Raw genomic sequence first — 16224 nt, forward strand, 5'->3', positions numbered from 1 at the left:
GGGTGACGCTGCTGCAGACCCCCGATTTTGGGTCCTGCCCTGGACCATTCCAGCTGCTGGGGAAAAGAAACGAGCTGGAGCAGCCGGCGCGTGCCAGACCTCTTGGGAAACGCTGGCCTGGCTTCGGCGCTGGCAGCAGTGGAGGATGAGGACTGGTGAGGGGCTGGCGGGGTCTCGGCATCTGTTCCCCCCCCCCCCACTCCCCCAGCGCGGGGCCCTGGCCCTGTCCCGTGGGCCGTTGGAGGGGCTGAGCGTGGTGCTGTTGCAGAGCGGGGGGGGACACGGGACGGAGCTGCAGGACAGAGGCTTATTCCCTTCACATCCATTTTGATAATTGTATAATTTTTCAATGTGAGGGGGGGTTATTTTATCATACAATCGCTTGGGGCGGACAGGAGCCAAAGCTCCCCCTCAAGGGAGCTTGCTTTGGGCCCCGGCTCCCTCTCGTTGCAGGAGTTGCAGATGATTATATGTAGCAGAGATTTTACAACAAGATATTTTCCCTTTTTCAAAGCTCTGTCTTATTTCTGCCTCCCTCCCTCCTGCGGCCGTGGTCACAACAGCGTTGCCCTGAATCCCTGGCCTTGGCCTTGCAGCCATGCCGGGGCAGCAGCGGTGGGATGGACCCCTGGGTGCTGCCTTTCCCCCGCGCCCCCTCCCTAATTACTTGCGGTGGGGGGCCGGGGCGTGGTAGCAGTCCCTTGTGCGCTCTGGGTTTGTGGATCGTCGCGTTCTCCCCGAGCCCTGCAGCCGGAGAGGGGATACAGCCCCGTGCCCCTCGCTCAGCCTCGCCTCCCCCCTGCCTCTGCTCTCCCTCTCGCCCCGCCTGCGAGGAGCGTGGCCCCCTAAAATGCTCGGCTCCCCGCCGTTGGGTCCCTGTGCCGGTGGCCTCACCCCTTGGTCATGTGTGGCCGAGTCAAGGCCCCGTGCTCCGGGCGATGAGTCCGCGGCAGAGCCCCGGGCTGACTCAGCCACCCCTTTCTCAGCAGCCGGGGAGGGTGAGCTTGTGCGTGGGGTGCAGGTCCCTCTCCCCGGGGACCCCTGCGGTGACGGGGTGACGTGGGTGTAGTTGAGAGGTGGCTCCAGCCCGCATCTGGGTCCGTCTCCCGTCCCCTTAACTCTGCCCCTTGCTCCCTGGGACCGTCCATCCTCGTACCCGTGGCTGGATGATGATGATGATGATGATGTCCCCAGGGGATGATGATGATGTCCCCTGGGTCAGGGGACTAATGCCACCGGGTCAGGCCGGGACCTTCCGGCCAGTGAACAAGGTTTTCTGACTTGTCCCAGCGGGAGCCGCGTGACGAGGTGCCAGTCACCGCAGAAAGCACCGTCTGGCCCCGCTTCCCCGCGGTGTTGCTGCCTGGGGTCGGGATGAGCCTGGTCCCCCGGGGCCCTACCTCTGCCCCCAGAACCGGGCACGGGGGGTGGCCGAATCCTGCACTGACAGGAGGCGGCAGGGGCAGCAGTCCTGGGCTGGGGACAGGAGGGGCAGAGATGAGGTCCTGTCACGGAATCACAGAATCGCACGGGTTGGAAAAGACCTTTGAGATCATCGAGTCCAACCGTAAACCCAACACTGCCCAGCCCACCACTACACCACGTCCCTGAGCACCTCAGCCAAACGGCTTTTAAATACCTCCAGGGATGGGGACTCCACCACTGCCCTGGGCAGCCTGTTCCAATGCTTGAGAACCCTTTCAGTGAAGTAAAATTTCCTCATATCCAGTCTAAACCTCCCCTGGCGCAACTGGAGGCCATTTCCTCTCGTCCCGTCACTTGTTACTTGGGAGAGGACTCTGTCCTCTGCTCCAGCTGTCACACAACAACCCCGAGTTGCTGGGGAGGGTCTAATCCTGCCGCGTAGTGCCTCTCTCGGGAGAGCTGGGTGCTCGCCCTCCCTGGGGTGCTGGGGGGAGACCGGGGGTCTCCCGGGAACAAGCAGCCCCTCTACCATGGGGCAGGAGGGTGACCCTGGGGCAGGACTCTGGGATAAGGAGGCGTCCCCAGGGCGGGATGCTGGGGCAGGAGGACGCCCCTGGGGCAGGAGGATGTCCCCGCAGCGGGATGCTGGGGCAGGAGGATGTCCCCAGGGTGGCATCCAGAGCCACCAGCCCCTGAGCCAGGGCTGACTCAGCTCTGCCCCGCAGCATCATGTGAAGCCGGGAGGGAGCCGCTGCTGCTGCATCCCCCCCGTCTCCTCCTTCCCTCCAACCCTGTGCAAACCCCGGCGCCTGCCAAAATTTTCCATCTGCCTCTCGACTTCCTCAATCCAGCGGCATAAAAGAGCTGCGGACGCGGCACCCGCATCTCCCGGTCCCGGCCCGCACCGTCCTCCCACCGACAGCGCGATGCGGGGGTAAGCGGCGTGGGAGAGGGTCCCGGGGGTGGACGGGAGACCCAACGAGGCGCTGCTGGGGCGGTCGCGTGGCTTTTCCCCAGGGAAACGGACCCCACTGGGAGCGGGGGGAAACAGGGTCCCGCGTGGCAGCGGGGGGACTCTTAGAGGTGCAAGAGGGGAAACTGAGGCACGGAGCATTGAGCGGGGCTGTGGGCTGCAGGCTTGGGCCGGTGTCCCCATTCCTGCTCTGCCCTGGGGGCCTGGTGAGAAAGTGGGTGCCGGGGGGGAGTGGGTAAAGCAAGGGAGGGGGCAGGATGCCGGGGCGCCCCCCTTGCCTGCACCCCCTGCTCCGTGCACCCCCAAAACTTGTTTTCCCCGTGGCCCGGGGCCGCCGGAAAGGCGCCAGCGGGGCGGTAATGGGAACCAGCTGTCCCGGCTCATGTGATGCCTGCGCCCGGCCAGCGCTGCCCGCAGCGGGGTCCCGGCCCCGAAACGGGGTGGGGTCCTGGCCCGAAACCAGGGGGGGCTGCTCTCCTGTTAATGGGGGGGCCGGGGTTCTGGTCTCCCCCGGCCCCTTAGCGGGGTGGGTACGGGGTCCCCGTCCCTCAATAATGGCGCACGTAGGGTCCCCTGTGGCCTTGAGATCGGATGGACGCGGGGTCCTGGCCCCTGTAGCCCAGCGCTTGGGCGGGCACGGGGTCCCAGTCCCCTATAGCCCGACGTGGTCGCGGGCACGGGGTCCCGTCCCCCGTCCAGCCCTCCCGGGCTCAGTCTCTGTCCCCGTTCCGCAGGATGTGGTGGCCCACGCTGCTGGCCCTGCTGGTCCCCGCGGCGGTGGCCCAGCTGCACCCCGAGCGGGAGCTGGACACCCAGTGGGACCTGTGGAAGAAAACCTATCGCAAGCAGTACAACGGTGAGGTACGGCAGAGCCCCGCGGGAGGGGACCGGCCCCTGGGGCATCGCTGGGGGGGGCTGGGGACCAGGCTGGGGCCGATGGCCTCGGGGGCGTCCCCACGGTGGGGGGGGGGGCCACGGGCAGGACCCCTCCGCCCAGCACCGTCTCACCCCGTGGCGCAGGCGGACGAGGTGGCTCGGAGGCTGATCTGGGAGAAGAACCTCAAGTACATCAACACCCACAACCTGGAGCACGCGCTGGGCGTCCACACCTTCGAGCTGGCCATGAACCACCTGGGTGACATGGTGAGCGTCACCGGGGGGGACAGTAACGGGGTGGGAGAGAGGGGACTGAGCACCCTTGGGTGCCCACCGGCCCCAGGGCTGCACCCATCCGCCCCGGGCTCCTTCCCCAGACCAGCGAGGAGGTGGTGAGGACGATGACGGGCTTGAAGGTGCCCCGTGGCCGCCCACGTCGCAACGAGACGCTCTATGTCCCCGACTGGACCGAGAGAGCCCCAGCTGCTGTGGACTGGAGGAGGAAAGGCTACGTGACGCCCGTCAAGAACCAGGTAAGCAGGGTGCTCCCCGGGGGTGCCCAGAGCGGGGCGTCACCCTGGTGTCACCCTGGTGTCACCCTTCACGTCCCCATAGGGCCAGTGCGGCTCGTGCTGGGCTTTCAGCTCTGTGGGCGCGCTGGAGGGGCAGCTGAAGCGGAAGACGGGGAAGCTGCTCTCCCTCAGCCCCCAAAACCTGGTGGACTGCGTGGCCAACAACAACGGCTGCGGCGGCGGCTACATGACCAACGCCTTCGAGTACGTCCGGCAGAACCGCGGCATCGACTCGGAGGATGCCTACCCCTACGTCGGCCAGGTCCGGGGCTGGGAGGGGGGGTAAGGTCTCCTTCTGCTCCCTGACTGCCCTCCCATCCCCTTCTCGCCTTGACCTCGCTGGTCCCACGCAGGATGAGAGCTGCATGTACAGCCCCACCGGCAAGGCGGCCAAGTGCCGCGGCTACCGGGAAATCCCCGAAGGGAACGAGAAGGCTTTGAAGAGGGCCGTGGCCAGGATTGGACCTGTCTCCGTGGGCATTGATGCCAGCCTGCCCTCCTTCCACTTCTACAGCCGGGGTGAGGGGCTCAGGGGGGAACCCCCCCTGGTGCCTGTTGGCCGTGGGGCAGCTCGGGGAAACTGAGGCACAGCCGGGTGGCTTATCCCGAGCGTAACGGTCTGTCCTGTCCCCTAGGCGTGTACTATGACGAGAGCTGCAATGCCGAAAACATCAACCACGCGGTGCTGGCGGTGGGCTACGGCACGCAGAAGGGCACCAAGCACTGGATCATCAAGAACAGGTACGGCAGGACGGCGGGGCTGCTTTTCACCGGGTTGGGGTTTGCCGGCGGCTCTGCCGGCAGCTCAGGCTCTGCCTTTTCTCCCCGCAGCTGGGGCGAGGAGTGGGGCAACAAGGGCTACGTCCTCCTGGCGCGCAACATGAACAACGCCTGCGGCATCGCCAACCTCGCCAGCTTCCCCAAGATGTGAGCGCTCCCGGTGTGCTCCCTTCCCGCGCCGCATCCGGCCGCCCTCCCTGCTTCCCCGTGTTCAAACTCAGCCTTTTCGCTCCCAATCTCCAAAGCCGACGTCGCTCCGGGGGGGGGATCTTTGCCTCTCCATGAGAAATCTCCCCCGGGAAAGGGGAGAGACCCCCCAGCTGCAGATGAACGGTGCGATGAGCTCCCCCCAGCTCTGTGTTCCCGGGACTCCTTTGCCGTGCCGGCACGGTGTGTGCGCAGTTCTGCCTGCCCGCGGCTGCAGACGCTCGGGGCTGGGTTTGGCCGGCTCCAGAGAGCCTGATCCCTCCAGAGATGCTTGTGCAAACAGGTCCCGCGCCGGCCTCTGCCTCCGGGAGTGCGCGGGGAGCGCCGCAGGTGGAATTTCCCCCGCGGAGAGCACGGATCTGTGTCCCCCCCACCCTGCATCCCAGCGGGGGCTGCAGAGAATGATACGACTTTATTTTTAAAATAAACACGGTTGGGAATAAACGCTCGGGCTGGTTTGCTCTGTGCTGTCCTGACCCCGTGGTGGGACGGGGCTGCAGCGGTGGAGTCGTCCTTCCCTTTCCCAGGGGGGCAGGAGCCGACGGTGAAACGCGGCTGACCCCGGGGCGAAGCGGGGAGAGAAGATGCTGCTGGGGTCTTTTTGCAAAATCCCAGCTGGTTTTGCAGGACCCCTGAAACAGGTTGAAGAAACGCGGGGGGAAGAAGGAGGGGGAAGAAAGCAGAGCAGTGAATAAATGGCTGGCGCGGGCTGCGGCGCCGTGGCTTCGGGGTAAATGTTTGCGCCAGGGCTGGGTGGCGTTTCGCCGCCAAAACCCCCGCGTCTCCCTAAAAACCCAAACCCCAGCGCTCCTTGTGAAACAAATTGAAAAATGACTGCAGCAAAGCTCAGGGCGAGCCCTAACAGGAAGGGAAGGTGATACTTGCTTTAAAAATTCACACATGAAAAGGTTTAGACACTTAAAAATAAGGGTTTTTTCCCACTCGTGCCCCTAAGTTTCTTTCTTCCGCTCCCACCCGCGCACCAAGACGTGGCTGGCGAATGGTCTGGCCGGGTGATGGAGAGGATGCAGGATGCTGGCCAATTCATCGGGGCCTGCCAGGATGCACCATCAGGGTTGTTCAAAAACAGAACGCTGTGAAAAGAAAGTGAAATCGGAGCATTTCCTCATCTGCTGGCTCCTGCTGGCAGCAAGCGGAGGGACCTCCTCGCACCCCCGTGCTGTCCCAGGCTGAGCCGGGCTCCGTGGAAAGCTGCACCGCGGCCGGGCAGGTGAGACATCTCCCTGGAGTGATTTTTGGCTGGAGAACATGCAGAAACGGTCCCTTTGCGCTCGCCTGGGGGACAGAGTTCATCTCTGCTTCCTTGGTGTCCCCCCTCGACTGTTCCTCGAGAGCTGCCGCAGCGATGAAGGCGGAAAGCTGGCAGAGGAAATGTTTGGGGATGCACCAAGTTTCCTTAGAAGAGACTTTCCTGGGGGGGTGGCACTGCAGGTCCACGTGCGGGAAGGGTCTGGGGCCACAGAGCATCGCTGTGGGACCGGAGACAGCTCCTAGCCAAGGCAAACGGCACAAGGGGGTGGGGGTGGGTTTGGGAATCGGTGGGGAAGTAAAACCCCCAGGCTGGGGTCTGGCACTGCCTCTCCGCTCCCAGCTGAGCGGGATGAAGCTGCTGGCTTCCATCGCCTTCCTGGCCACGCTTGCGGTGGCACTGGGACACCCCGACCCCGCGCTGGACTGGCACTGGCAGCTCTGGAAGAAAACCTACGGCAAGGAGTATCGCCACGAGGTAGGGGCATCTTGTGGGTGTGGAGATGGCTCGCGGTGCTGCTCTGGTATGACCATCCGCCGCATCACGCAGCGGGGAGAAGAGCCGACAGCGCTTCGAAGCGCTGCTGGTTCCCAGGGATGGCTTGGCAGGGGCTCCCGACAACCTTTTGTGGGATAAAATGGGGTGAAATGGCTGCGGGGGCTGTTGCTACACACCACAAGGCTGCGTTTGATTTCAGAAAGAGGAAGGGGACCGGCGTGTGACGTGGGAGAGGAACCTGCGACTCGTGACGCTGCACAATCTGGAGCACTCCCTGGGGCTGCACTCCTACCAGCTGGGCATGAACCACCTGGGAGACATGGTAGGTGCTGGCCGCGCCGCGAGGCGCAAGCATGGAGTCACGCGTTTGGTCGAGGGGGATGAAACGTGCCGTGCTGGTGATGCCGCAACCGCATGCGTCAGTCCCCGGAGGCTGCAAGGACAAACCTGGTCCTTTCGGTGGGGTGGGATGCGTGGATGGATTCGCTCTCCTGTTGTGCAAAGTAAACCTCTGCACGTTGCGAATGCCTCTGTGCTCCTTCCCACCAGACCAGCGAGGAAGTGGCGGCTTTGTTAACTGGGCTGAACGTTGCTCCTCGGCCAAACCGGACCTCCACGTACCGACCGCAGCCTGGCAGCAAAGTCCCGGACACGGTGGACTGGAGGGAGAAGGGATGCGTCACGGACGTAAAGAACCAGGTTTGAAGCTCTCTCTGTGCATCCCCATGTCTTGGTCCCATGGGGCGGCGTCTGAGCATCTCTGGGGCTTTTGCAGGGTGCCTGTGGGTCATGCTGGGCGTTCAGCGCCGTGGGAGCCCTCGAAGCCCAGGTGAAGCTGAAGACGGGGAAGCTGGTGTCTCTGAGCGCCCAGAACCTCGTCGACTGCACCAGGAGCTATGGGAACAAAGGCTGCGGTGGCGGATGGAAAACCAAAGCCTTCCAGTACATCATCGACAACCAAGGGATTGACTCAGATGCATCCTACCCCTACACGGCTCAAGTAGGCATCAGACCTGGGCACCGCTTAGGTTGGCTCAGCTTAAAATGGAGGAATTAACAGTCCTGTTGCTTCCAGAGGAAATCCACTTTGGAAAGTTGGAGTTGTCTGTCTTGAATGCTGCGAGCATCAATTCTGACTCACATAACGCAGAGCAGGACTCTCTGCAGGATCTGACGCGTTTTCCCCCTTACTTTCGTCTGCCAGGACGGTGTGTGTCGCTACAACCCGACGGCGCGGGCAGCCACGTGTTCCAGGTACATCGAGCTGCCGCATGGCGATGAAGCCACGCTGAAGGATGCCGTCGCCAACGTGGGACCCATCTCTGTCAGCATCGATGCCAGTCAGCCCACCTTCTTCTTGTACAAAGCTGGTGGGTCTTCCAGGGTATCACAAGGAAGGGACGTGCTTTCCTTCCCATGACCCAACTTCCTTAAATATAAATTATTTCAGCTTTGACTTGCATTTAGCTTGCGTTGCCCTCGCTCTTGGCGACAGGCATTGGTGGCACCTCCCAAAGAGTGAATTTAACTCCCATTTGGGCAGCGACTTAGGGCAAGTTGTCCAAAGGCTGTTTCCAAACACCTTCCAGGTATCTACAATGACCCGAGCTGCTCTCAGGTGGTGAATCACGCCGTGCTCGTCATCGGCTACGGCTCTTCGGATGGGGACGACTACTGGCTCGTGAAAAACAGGTACAGCACACCCAGTCGCTGAGCAGCTTTTCCTTTCAGCCTCCGCTCCGAGGGCTGCCCTGAAGGTTCAAAGACGTGCCAGCAATGTGCTTTTCGATGCCCATCAGCTTTCTTTAGGTACGTTTAGGGCTCAGCGCCATCGCAAAGGCGGTGTAAAGGGCCCTTGATTAAGCCCTATAAAGCCGAATCGACGTACGTCACCCAAAACGCTCCTGCCTGACTCCTCAGTGCTGGCTCAAAAAATGGGATTTCTGCTCTGCAGGAAACTCCAGGGTTTCCAGCGTTCCTGGATGCTGAGTCATCGCAAAGGGCTGGTGCTTCTCGGAGAGCGAAACTGAGCTGATTTGATTTGGGGACACGCCAGTGAACCCCCTCCTTCGGCCAGTTTGGAGGCACAGCCTCAAGGATGATTGCAGCCGGGCTGCCCCTTGCACTAAAATGTATTTGTGAACATGTTTTTCACTGTTTAAAATGCAGAACAAGAAGAAACGAAGTGTCGAAATAAAAGAGTCCTGCTCGGACAGACACATCTCTGGAAAAAAAAACAAGCTGCGGTGTCAGCAAAGCTACATTCAGCAACTGAAAACCATTATCTTTTTTAAAAACAACAACAAAAAAACCCCAACTGTGGGCAGTTTTGTCAACAAAGCTCCTTTATCCTCATGTCAGAGCTGGGCTAAAACCCACCAGTTTCCTCTTCTGTCTCTCATCTCTGGCCTTGGTAGGATTAAAAAAAAAAATTAATGTATTTTTAATATGCAAAACTATTTTATACACCTTTATCTGGTATTTCCCTGGTGGTTTTGACTCACTCTAGCACATAGAAAAGAATTAATTTTCCTCTGCTCCCCCCTAGAAGAGTTAATGACAGTAAAATCTGGCAGGGAAGCAGTCACGAGGTTCAGCCTTTTTGGTCAAAAGATGAGAATTTGGCTATTCCTGTGGCTGCTGGGGAGGAAGCACGAGTTGAAAAAAATTAAAAACAAAAAGGCGGGGAAAGAAAAAAGTGAGGGTGAGGGGTGGTACGGAAGGAGGCAGTTACCTCCCGTTGTCTAATTTTTGCTTCTTCCTTCTTCCAAAAGTTGGGGTGTGCATTTTGGTGACCAGGGCTACATCCGGATGGCGAGGAACCGTGGAAATCACTGCGGGATTGCCAGCTACGGTGCTTACCCCCAGATCTAGAGGGTTCCCTGCTTCAGGACGAGCTCTTGAGATGCCACCACTCACCCTGCTGATCTCGAGTGTGCCTGGCTCTACTCCAGCCTTCCCTCCGTGAGGAATCCCGTGGAATTTCTACAGATAAGCAGTAGAAATTAGGAGCGATCGCAGTTGGCTCGTTCAAGCGTCTCATCGAGTACGGCCATCTCATTCACCCTCCCCAGGAACTTATCCACTAATAAGGGATAATCTGTTGGGAATTATTTCAACTAGTTAGGTGGAGGGCTCTCTGTTGTCATTGCTAACTCTTGCAATCTCCAGCAGCTTTTTAGAAAATGACTCCGCTGCATCTTCAAAACTCTTGAGGCAGTTTGGTTTCCTCCTTTTCTCCTAGAAGACAGTTTCTTACAGCCATTTTATGTCCCGTGGTGCTTCGTAGTGGTGAGAAATGTACCCTCCTGCCTGGCTGACCTTTGTGGGAACCCAGAGGATGCCCTGACCGGAGGCTGGAACATGATTTCCAGGCAGCCGGAGACTTTGCTTGACTGCGTTTTCAGCCTGACTGCGATGTAATGTGCATTAAACGTGGCCCCTGCTGCCCATGCAGCACTGAGGCTGGCCAGCTCGGCTCCATCCCATGCCTGTGTTTAAACCATGTCTTCCCATCTGCGCTACGCCACCAAAAGTGAATAAATGTGATTTTTTTTTTTTTTTTTTTTTTCCTAAGAACTGGCTTTAGTCTGGTTGGTACACTGCTGAGGTGAGGTGGGAGCTCAGGTCTACCCAGTTCAAACCAGTAGCAAGGCTCCATGCGTGACCTCACCCTGCTCTTAGCTCAGCACCAAATCACAAAAATGCAAAAACCGTATTGGAGGAGTGTGACTCCTGTTCCTGCCCACTGGCCCCACAAGCTACATAAACCACTGTGAGAGCCTTGCCATTAATTTTTGGGGTGCTGGAAATAGGAGGCTCTCAGCTGCAATCCTTTTCTGATGGTATTGAGGGTCCTACTTCAAATAACCCCATGACTGGCACAGCAAGCCCAGCTCCCTGCTAAGCGAAAATGAAATCAAAGCATTTCCTCATTTCCTGACTCGTGATTTGTCTGACGAGTTGCAGCTGCTGTGTGCTGGAGGTCCTGGGCGTCCTGGTGGTGGGGACGCACGGGATTTGTCCCTGGCATCCCCCCTACCCCGTACACGTGCGCTGCTGGGGAGCTGAAGATCGGTACCCACCACCAGAAGAACCCTTTTCAGGTACGTTGGGTGCTTTTGTATTTTAAAACCCTCCTGGGAGGACTGAGCTTTGAGGAAGTAAAGCTGAAGGAACAATATTTTTATATTGACTCTGACTCCATCTTATCTCTAATCTCCTCCAAGCCCCCTCTGGGTAGTTGAATTGTACAGAGTAGCCCATCCACAGGAGCTGGTGAACATCAGCTGGATGAAAATAGGATTTTTTTTTTTTTTTTTTTGCTTTTTAAGGTGCTGGAAAACACAGGTTTGTCAAAACAGCCACTTGACCAGGCGATGTGTAAGCCTCCTTTGGGGAGAGTTTCTCGGGCAGGGTGGAACCGTGAGACGAGGCGCGTGTCTGGATGTGTCCCTGCATGTTGGTGTCCTCATGGGCAGGGGTTGGATCCGGCAGACTTCTCCCCCTGAGGGAAGTTTCTGAGTCCTGGATGGGATTTCTCTTCCCATCTCGCAGGGGTTGGGGGTACGCAGCAGGCGAGCGGAGCAGGCAGTGCCGCTGTGGGGTGTTTGTCTGGGCAGGTAGGACGGGAGCTGTTGGCATCACCTGGTGTAGAAACCCCATGAAGGGCATGCCAGGGAGTCCAGGTCAGGGATGTCATCACCGTTCTGCCTCCCTTACCAAACCGGATTTGTCACTAAGGGGTCAAGCACGGCTCCGGCTCTGAGCCCTCGGCTCCCAGCGTGCGTGCTGCGTCGATCCGACTCCCCGGTCCCAGCTGAGCGGGATGAAGCTGCTGGCTTCCATCGCCTTCCTGGCCACGCTTGCGGTGGCACTGGGACACCCCGACCCCGCGCTGGACTGGCACTGGCAGCTCTGGAAGAAAACCTACGGCAAGGAGTATCGCCACGAGGTAGGGGCATCTTGTGGGTGTGGAGATGGCTCGCGGTGCTGCTCTGGTATGACCATCCGCCGCATCACACAGCGGGGAGAAGAGCCGACAGCGCTTCGAAGCGCTGCTGGTTCCCAGGGATGGCTTGGCAGGGGCTCCCGACAACCTTTTGTGGGATAAAATGGGGTGAAATGGCTGCGGGGGCTGTTGCTACACACCACAAGGCTGCGTTTGATTTCAGAAAGAGGAAGGGGACCGGCGTGTGACGTGGGAGAGGAACCTGCGACTCGTGACGCTGCATAATCTGGAGCACTCCCTGGGGCTGCACTCCTACCAGCTGGGCATGAACCACCTGGGAGACATGGTAGGTGCTGGCCGCGCTGCTGAGAAGGGGCTTGTCTTTGTCTCTAATCCCCTGCGAGGCTGATTGAACAAGGAATATAAGTGGGTCAGGGGTGGAAAACTCCCAACAACCCTTCTCGGCCCAACCTCTTCTTGTGGACTCCGGCAGCCTTGGACAAACTGCTCAGACATTCCTGTGCTCAACCTACTGGCATGAGGCAATCTGGTGTGAGGAAATAACTCCTTCTTAATGCAGGATTTGGGGTGCATGGACCTGGTCCTGGTCATTATATGTATTTGCAAATCATCCCTCTTCAATGTCCCAAGGCTGTGGTGGTGTTTAATGAAACATACCAGCTTCTAGGGATTTTTGGTGCTGGAGTTAAGCTTTATATTTTCTTTTTCTTGTCCTTTCCAATGAACGGCTAGAAATTAAATGTAAAAAATAAAAAGCCAAGGACTCCACAAACCTGCTAACTCTTGCAGCTCAGACTGTTCAAGGGAAATCCCCCTCCACATCCAACACACCCAGTGTAGGACTTACCAGAGACAAGGAGATCATGAGCCAGTGTTTTCTTTTCCCACCAGACCAGCGAGGAAGTGGCGGCTTTGTTAACCGGGCTGAATGTTGCTCCTCGGTCAAACCGGACCTCCACGTACCGACCGCAGCTTGGCAGCAAAGTCCCGGACACAGTGGACTGGAGGGAGAAAGGGTGCGTCACAAATGTGAAGAATCAGGTGCGAAGCTCTCTCTCTGCCTCTTTGTGTCTCGGTCCCGTGCTCGGTCTGAGCATCTCTGGGGCTTTTGCAGGGTGCCTGTGGGTCATGCTGGGCGTTCAGCGCCGTGGGAGCCCTCGAAGCCCAGGTGAAGCTGAAGACGGGGAAGCTGGTGTCTCTGAGCGCCCAGAACCTCGTTGACTGCTCCATGATGTACGGGAACAAAGGCTGCAGTGGAGGTTTCATGACCAATGCTTTCCAGTACATCATTGACAATGAAGGGATTGACTCGGATGATTCCTACCCCTACACGGCTCAGGTAGGCATCAGACCTAGACAGCATGTGAAATCTGCAGAAAAACACATGAGCATGGAAGAAACACGGGCATTCGTTCTGCTCTCCTGAGTAGACACCTTCCTCCTCCTCTGCCACTGCTTTCCCTCTGTCTTGGTTTCCACCAGTCTTGTGTCATCTTCTCAGCCTTTGCAGCTGATTCTTTCAAACTCAGGGGAGGGACCTTTAGACTTTTTTTTTCTCATAGGTGAATGACTGGACTGGGAGCCAGAATTTCTACATGTTTATTTCTGTCCTACATCAATTATTAGGCAACGTACTACACCGAAGGGAAAAATGGGAGAGGAGTCCTGGGTCCTGTTCTCAGCTCTCTGTATTGTTCCGTCTTCTATAGTTTTAAAATGGGATATTGATATTTCTACTATGTCAGTGGGCAGAGGTTTCCAGTGAACTATGTTCATACAACTGTTGTTAAAAGTTGCCTGTAACAGATGCTGTATGACTGCTAAAAGGTCATAAGGAAAGAGCCATAAGAAAATAAAGATCCTAATGCCGAGAGTCTTGATGGCCGGAGACAAAGAGATGCCCTGAAATGACCTGGTGTCTTGAAAACAGGTCAAAGTAACAGCAGTTTAGTCCAAGAAAGAAAAATGGAATATAAGTCTTCAAACATGCATAGGGCAGCTACAGAGACGAAAGACACTGTTCTCTGTGTCCAGAGGGAGAATGAGAAGCCTTGGGCTTAATTTCCAGTAGAAGAAATTTAGGTTAAACATGAGTCTTCTGATGGGAAGAATGAGGAAGCAAGGACAGTTTCTCTAGGGAAGTGGCAGAAGTATTGTCATCACAATTTTCTAGAAAAAAGGCAGAGAATTCTGTTGAAATAGTTTGGCTGCTTTTGGTGTGGGGAAGTGACATGGACAAGATGGTCTCTTCAGGTCCTTCCAGCCGTCTTTTCTGTAATCCTGTGTACACAAAAATGGTGGTCAAAGAAAAGTGAAGAACGGGGTAGCACAGGGTGAAAGAGGGCTGACAGAAAACACGTACCTGAAAGTCTTGAGATGTTCCTGGTGGATTCTTCACACTCCTCTTTTCAACTCCTCCTTGTTCCCACCAGAACGGGACATGTCAATACAATGCTTCCACACGAGCCGCCACTTGCTCCAAGTACGTTGAGCTCCCATACGCCGATGAAGCAGCCCTGAAAGACGCTGTAGCCAACATCGGACCAGTCTCTGTTGCCATTGATGCCACCCAGCCCACCTTCTTCTTGTACAGGTCAGGTATGTCCTTTTACCCTGGAGACCTTCTTCACAGTCTTCTGTGTCTCTCTGCATGTAAAGCTTATGAAACGCGGTGGAATTTGGCAAGTTGGGGCTTAATTCCCGAATGAAGGCATCAATATGACAAAACCTAAGGTAGCAGCGTTAGTGACTATGCTGAAGGTTGAATTCAGTCCCACTGACGACTCAGAGACGAGGTCTTGTGGTCTGATGACATGCTTCCAAGCTCCTTTTCTTCCAGGCGTGTATGATGACCCCCGGTGCACACAGGAGGTGAATCACGCGGTGCTCGTGATCGGCTACGGCACCCTGAATGATAAGGATTACTGGCTTGTGAAAAACAGGTAGAGGCACGACCGTATATCACTGAACTCTTGCTATCTATATGCTCACTACCTATAGGGACAGGCTTCTCCTAGGTAACCTCCCACTGCTCAAACTGACATCCTCATGATTTTATAACGACCGATATTTATACAGATGAGAGGGAGATCAGCTGGGTGCTTGTGCAATGGGGGTTGTTACAGAGTTGAAAGTTGGTATTGGTCCTTAAACTATGCCCTAAGGATTTGTGCTTAGCCATGTCAAAGCACCTTTATGTCATCCCAGCAGTGCGAAGGAACTTTAAATGCATTTAAAATACACTTACACCCACCTTAAGTTCTCTTTATGCTGATGAGTGTTGTCGTAACTTAATACGGGATTAGAAATCCCGTGAAGCAGTTAATGAAAACACTTCAGTGCCGTGATGTTGATACAGCTGCCGCTTCACTTACAGAAAAAGGAATTTAATTTTTCTCATGTTTGTTTGTTTCCTCTCCCAAAAGTTGGGGCGTGCGTTTTGGTGACGAGGGCTATATCCGCATGTCAAGAAACCACGCGAACCATTGCGGGATCGCCAGTTATGCCTCTTACCCGGTAATATAGACGGACCCTGTGCTTCAGAGAGGACTCCTGAGGCTTCAGTTAAACTACTGATGCTACACTTGCATGGATCTACTGACTTCAAGAATAATTTTTCTGGCTCTGTGGACAAAGTCCTTCTGTTAGATCCGCCTGTCTTACAGGCTGGGAGGGAGTCCTTTGCGTGGGAGGATTTTGGAATATGATTCACAGGCACCTAGTGACTTCTTCTTGGCGAAAAATTTTTTTTCAGAGTAAATTTGCAATACCTACAGTTATAATGGAGATCATGTTTTCCTCCCTCCAGTTTAGCACTGAGTACTGCTACGATCACACAGATATCATTTCATCTCTGTGTGATGTTGATGAAATTGCAGAATTTCTTTGAAAAAATAAAAGATTAGTTTCACTGTCCAAAAATCCTCTACTTTGTCTCTAGAGGCAGGAATGGGTGGCAGAGGGAATTCCAGCTGGTACTTTCTCACCTGGCAGTGCTCCTCCATGTAAGGACCTCTCACAAAACCTCTCCACAAATGATGTTTCTCTCCAAATGATGTCTATGATTTGGGAATGGAGGATATAGACCATCGCACCGCTGCCAAAAGCATGGGGAGAGAAAGTAGCTGATATCCGCGGTTTCACGTTGATGTAAGTTCTCATGATGATGATATCAAAATATAAATGCTGCCACTGGCACTTCAGCTCCATCGCACCCACACAACACAACCCGTCATCAAACACAGCGCTTGTTTCCAACAGGGATGGCAAAACCAGTTCTGAAGGAAAAAGATTTTCATGTTAAACCTTTTGGTTGAGATTGCAAGTTCACCAACCCTTTTTCTTTAACTTTATGTATTTACTATAGGCTTCAAAAAACGGCTTGTAGTTTTTAAGTTGGGCGCTGTGCTGGCCTGAGGTGCCACTGCCACCTTGGGGGAGATGGGGGAATTGAAGTCGTCTCCGTCTGCAAGGTGACATTTGAGAATGTGCACATCACATCATCAAAATTATCACATATTGGCCTTTAAGGTTGTGTTTGGGATCTCCAGATAGGTAATTGTTGGGTTTTTTTAACCCTTTTGCCAAAGCTTTTCTCACTCTTCAAACCCTCCCGACTAAAGATATCTCCTTTCCAAGCATGGAGATCTCT

At 56.0% G+C, this 16224-nt stretch overlaps 3 protein-coding genes across 3 annotated transcripts; all 3 read left to right on the forward strand.

Annotated features, from left to right (window-relative positions):
- The first annotated feature begins 1846 nt into the window (after positions 1-1846).
- On the forward strand, positions 1847-5266 carry CTSK (cathepsin K). The gene is made up of 8 exons (XM_075525103.1): positions 1847-2359; positions 3133-3259; positions 3419-3541; positions 3652-3807; positions 3890-4108; positions 4200-4365; positions 4482-4587; positions 4678-5266. The coding sequence occupies exons 1-8, from the start codon at positions 2352-2354 to the stop codon at positions 4775-4777; spliced, it is 1005 nt and encodes a 334-aa protein (XP_075381218.1). The 5' UTR covers positions 1847-2351; the 3' UTR covers positions 4778-5266.
- A 1171-nt stretch (positions 5267-6437) lies between these two features.
- On the forward strand, positions 6438-10223 carry LOC142420656 (cathepsin S-like). Its single transcript, XM_075524809.1, has 7 exons — positions 6438-6580; positions 6801-6923; positions 7151-7300; positions 7377-7601; positions 7806-7971; positions 8191-8293; positions 9376-10223. The coding sequence occupies exons 1-7, from the start codon at positions 6455-6457 to the stop codon at positions 9473-9475; spliced, it is 993 nt and encodes a 330-aa protein (XP_075380924.1). The 5' UTR covers positions 6438-6454; the 3' UTR covers positions 9476-10223.
- A 166-nt stretch (positions 10224-10389) lies between these two features.
- LOC142420831 (cathepsin S-like) lies at positions 10390-15444 on the forward strand. The gene is made up of 8 exons (XM_075525113.1): positions 10390-10707; positions 11345-11555; positions 11776-11898; positions 12465-12614; positions 12688-12912; positions 14006-14171; positions 14413-14515; positions 14999-15444. The coding sequence occupies exons 2-8, from the start codon at positions 11430-11432 to the stop codon at positions 15096-15098; spliced, it is 993 nt and encodes a 330-aa protein (XP_075381228.1). The 5' UTR covers positions 10390-10707; positions 11345-11429; the 3' UTR covers positions 15099-15444.
- The last annotated feature ends 780 nt before the right edge of the window (positions 15445-16224 follow it).

The sequence above is a fragment of the Mycteria americana genome, chromosome 25 (genome assembly GCF_035582795.1).
Source record: "Mycteria americana isolate JAX WOST 10 ecotype Jacksonville Zoo and Gardens chromosome 25, USCA_MyAme_1.0, whole genome shotgun sequence".
Classification (NCBI taxonomy): domain Eukaryota; kingdom Metazoa; phylum Chordata; class Aves; order Ciconiiformes; family Ciconiidae; genus Mycteria; species Mycteria americana.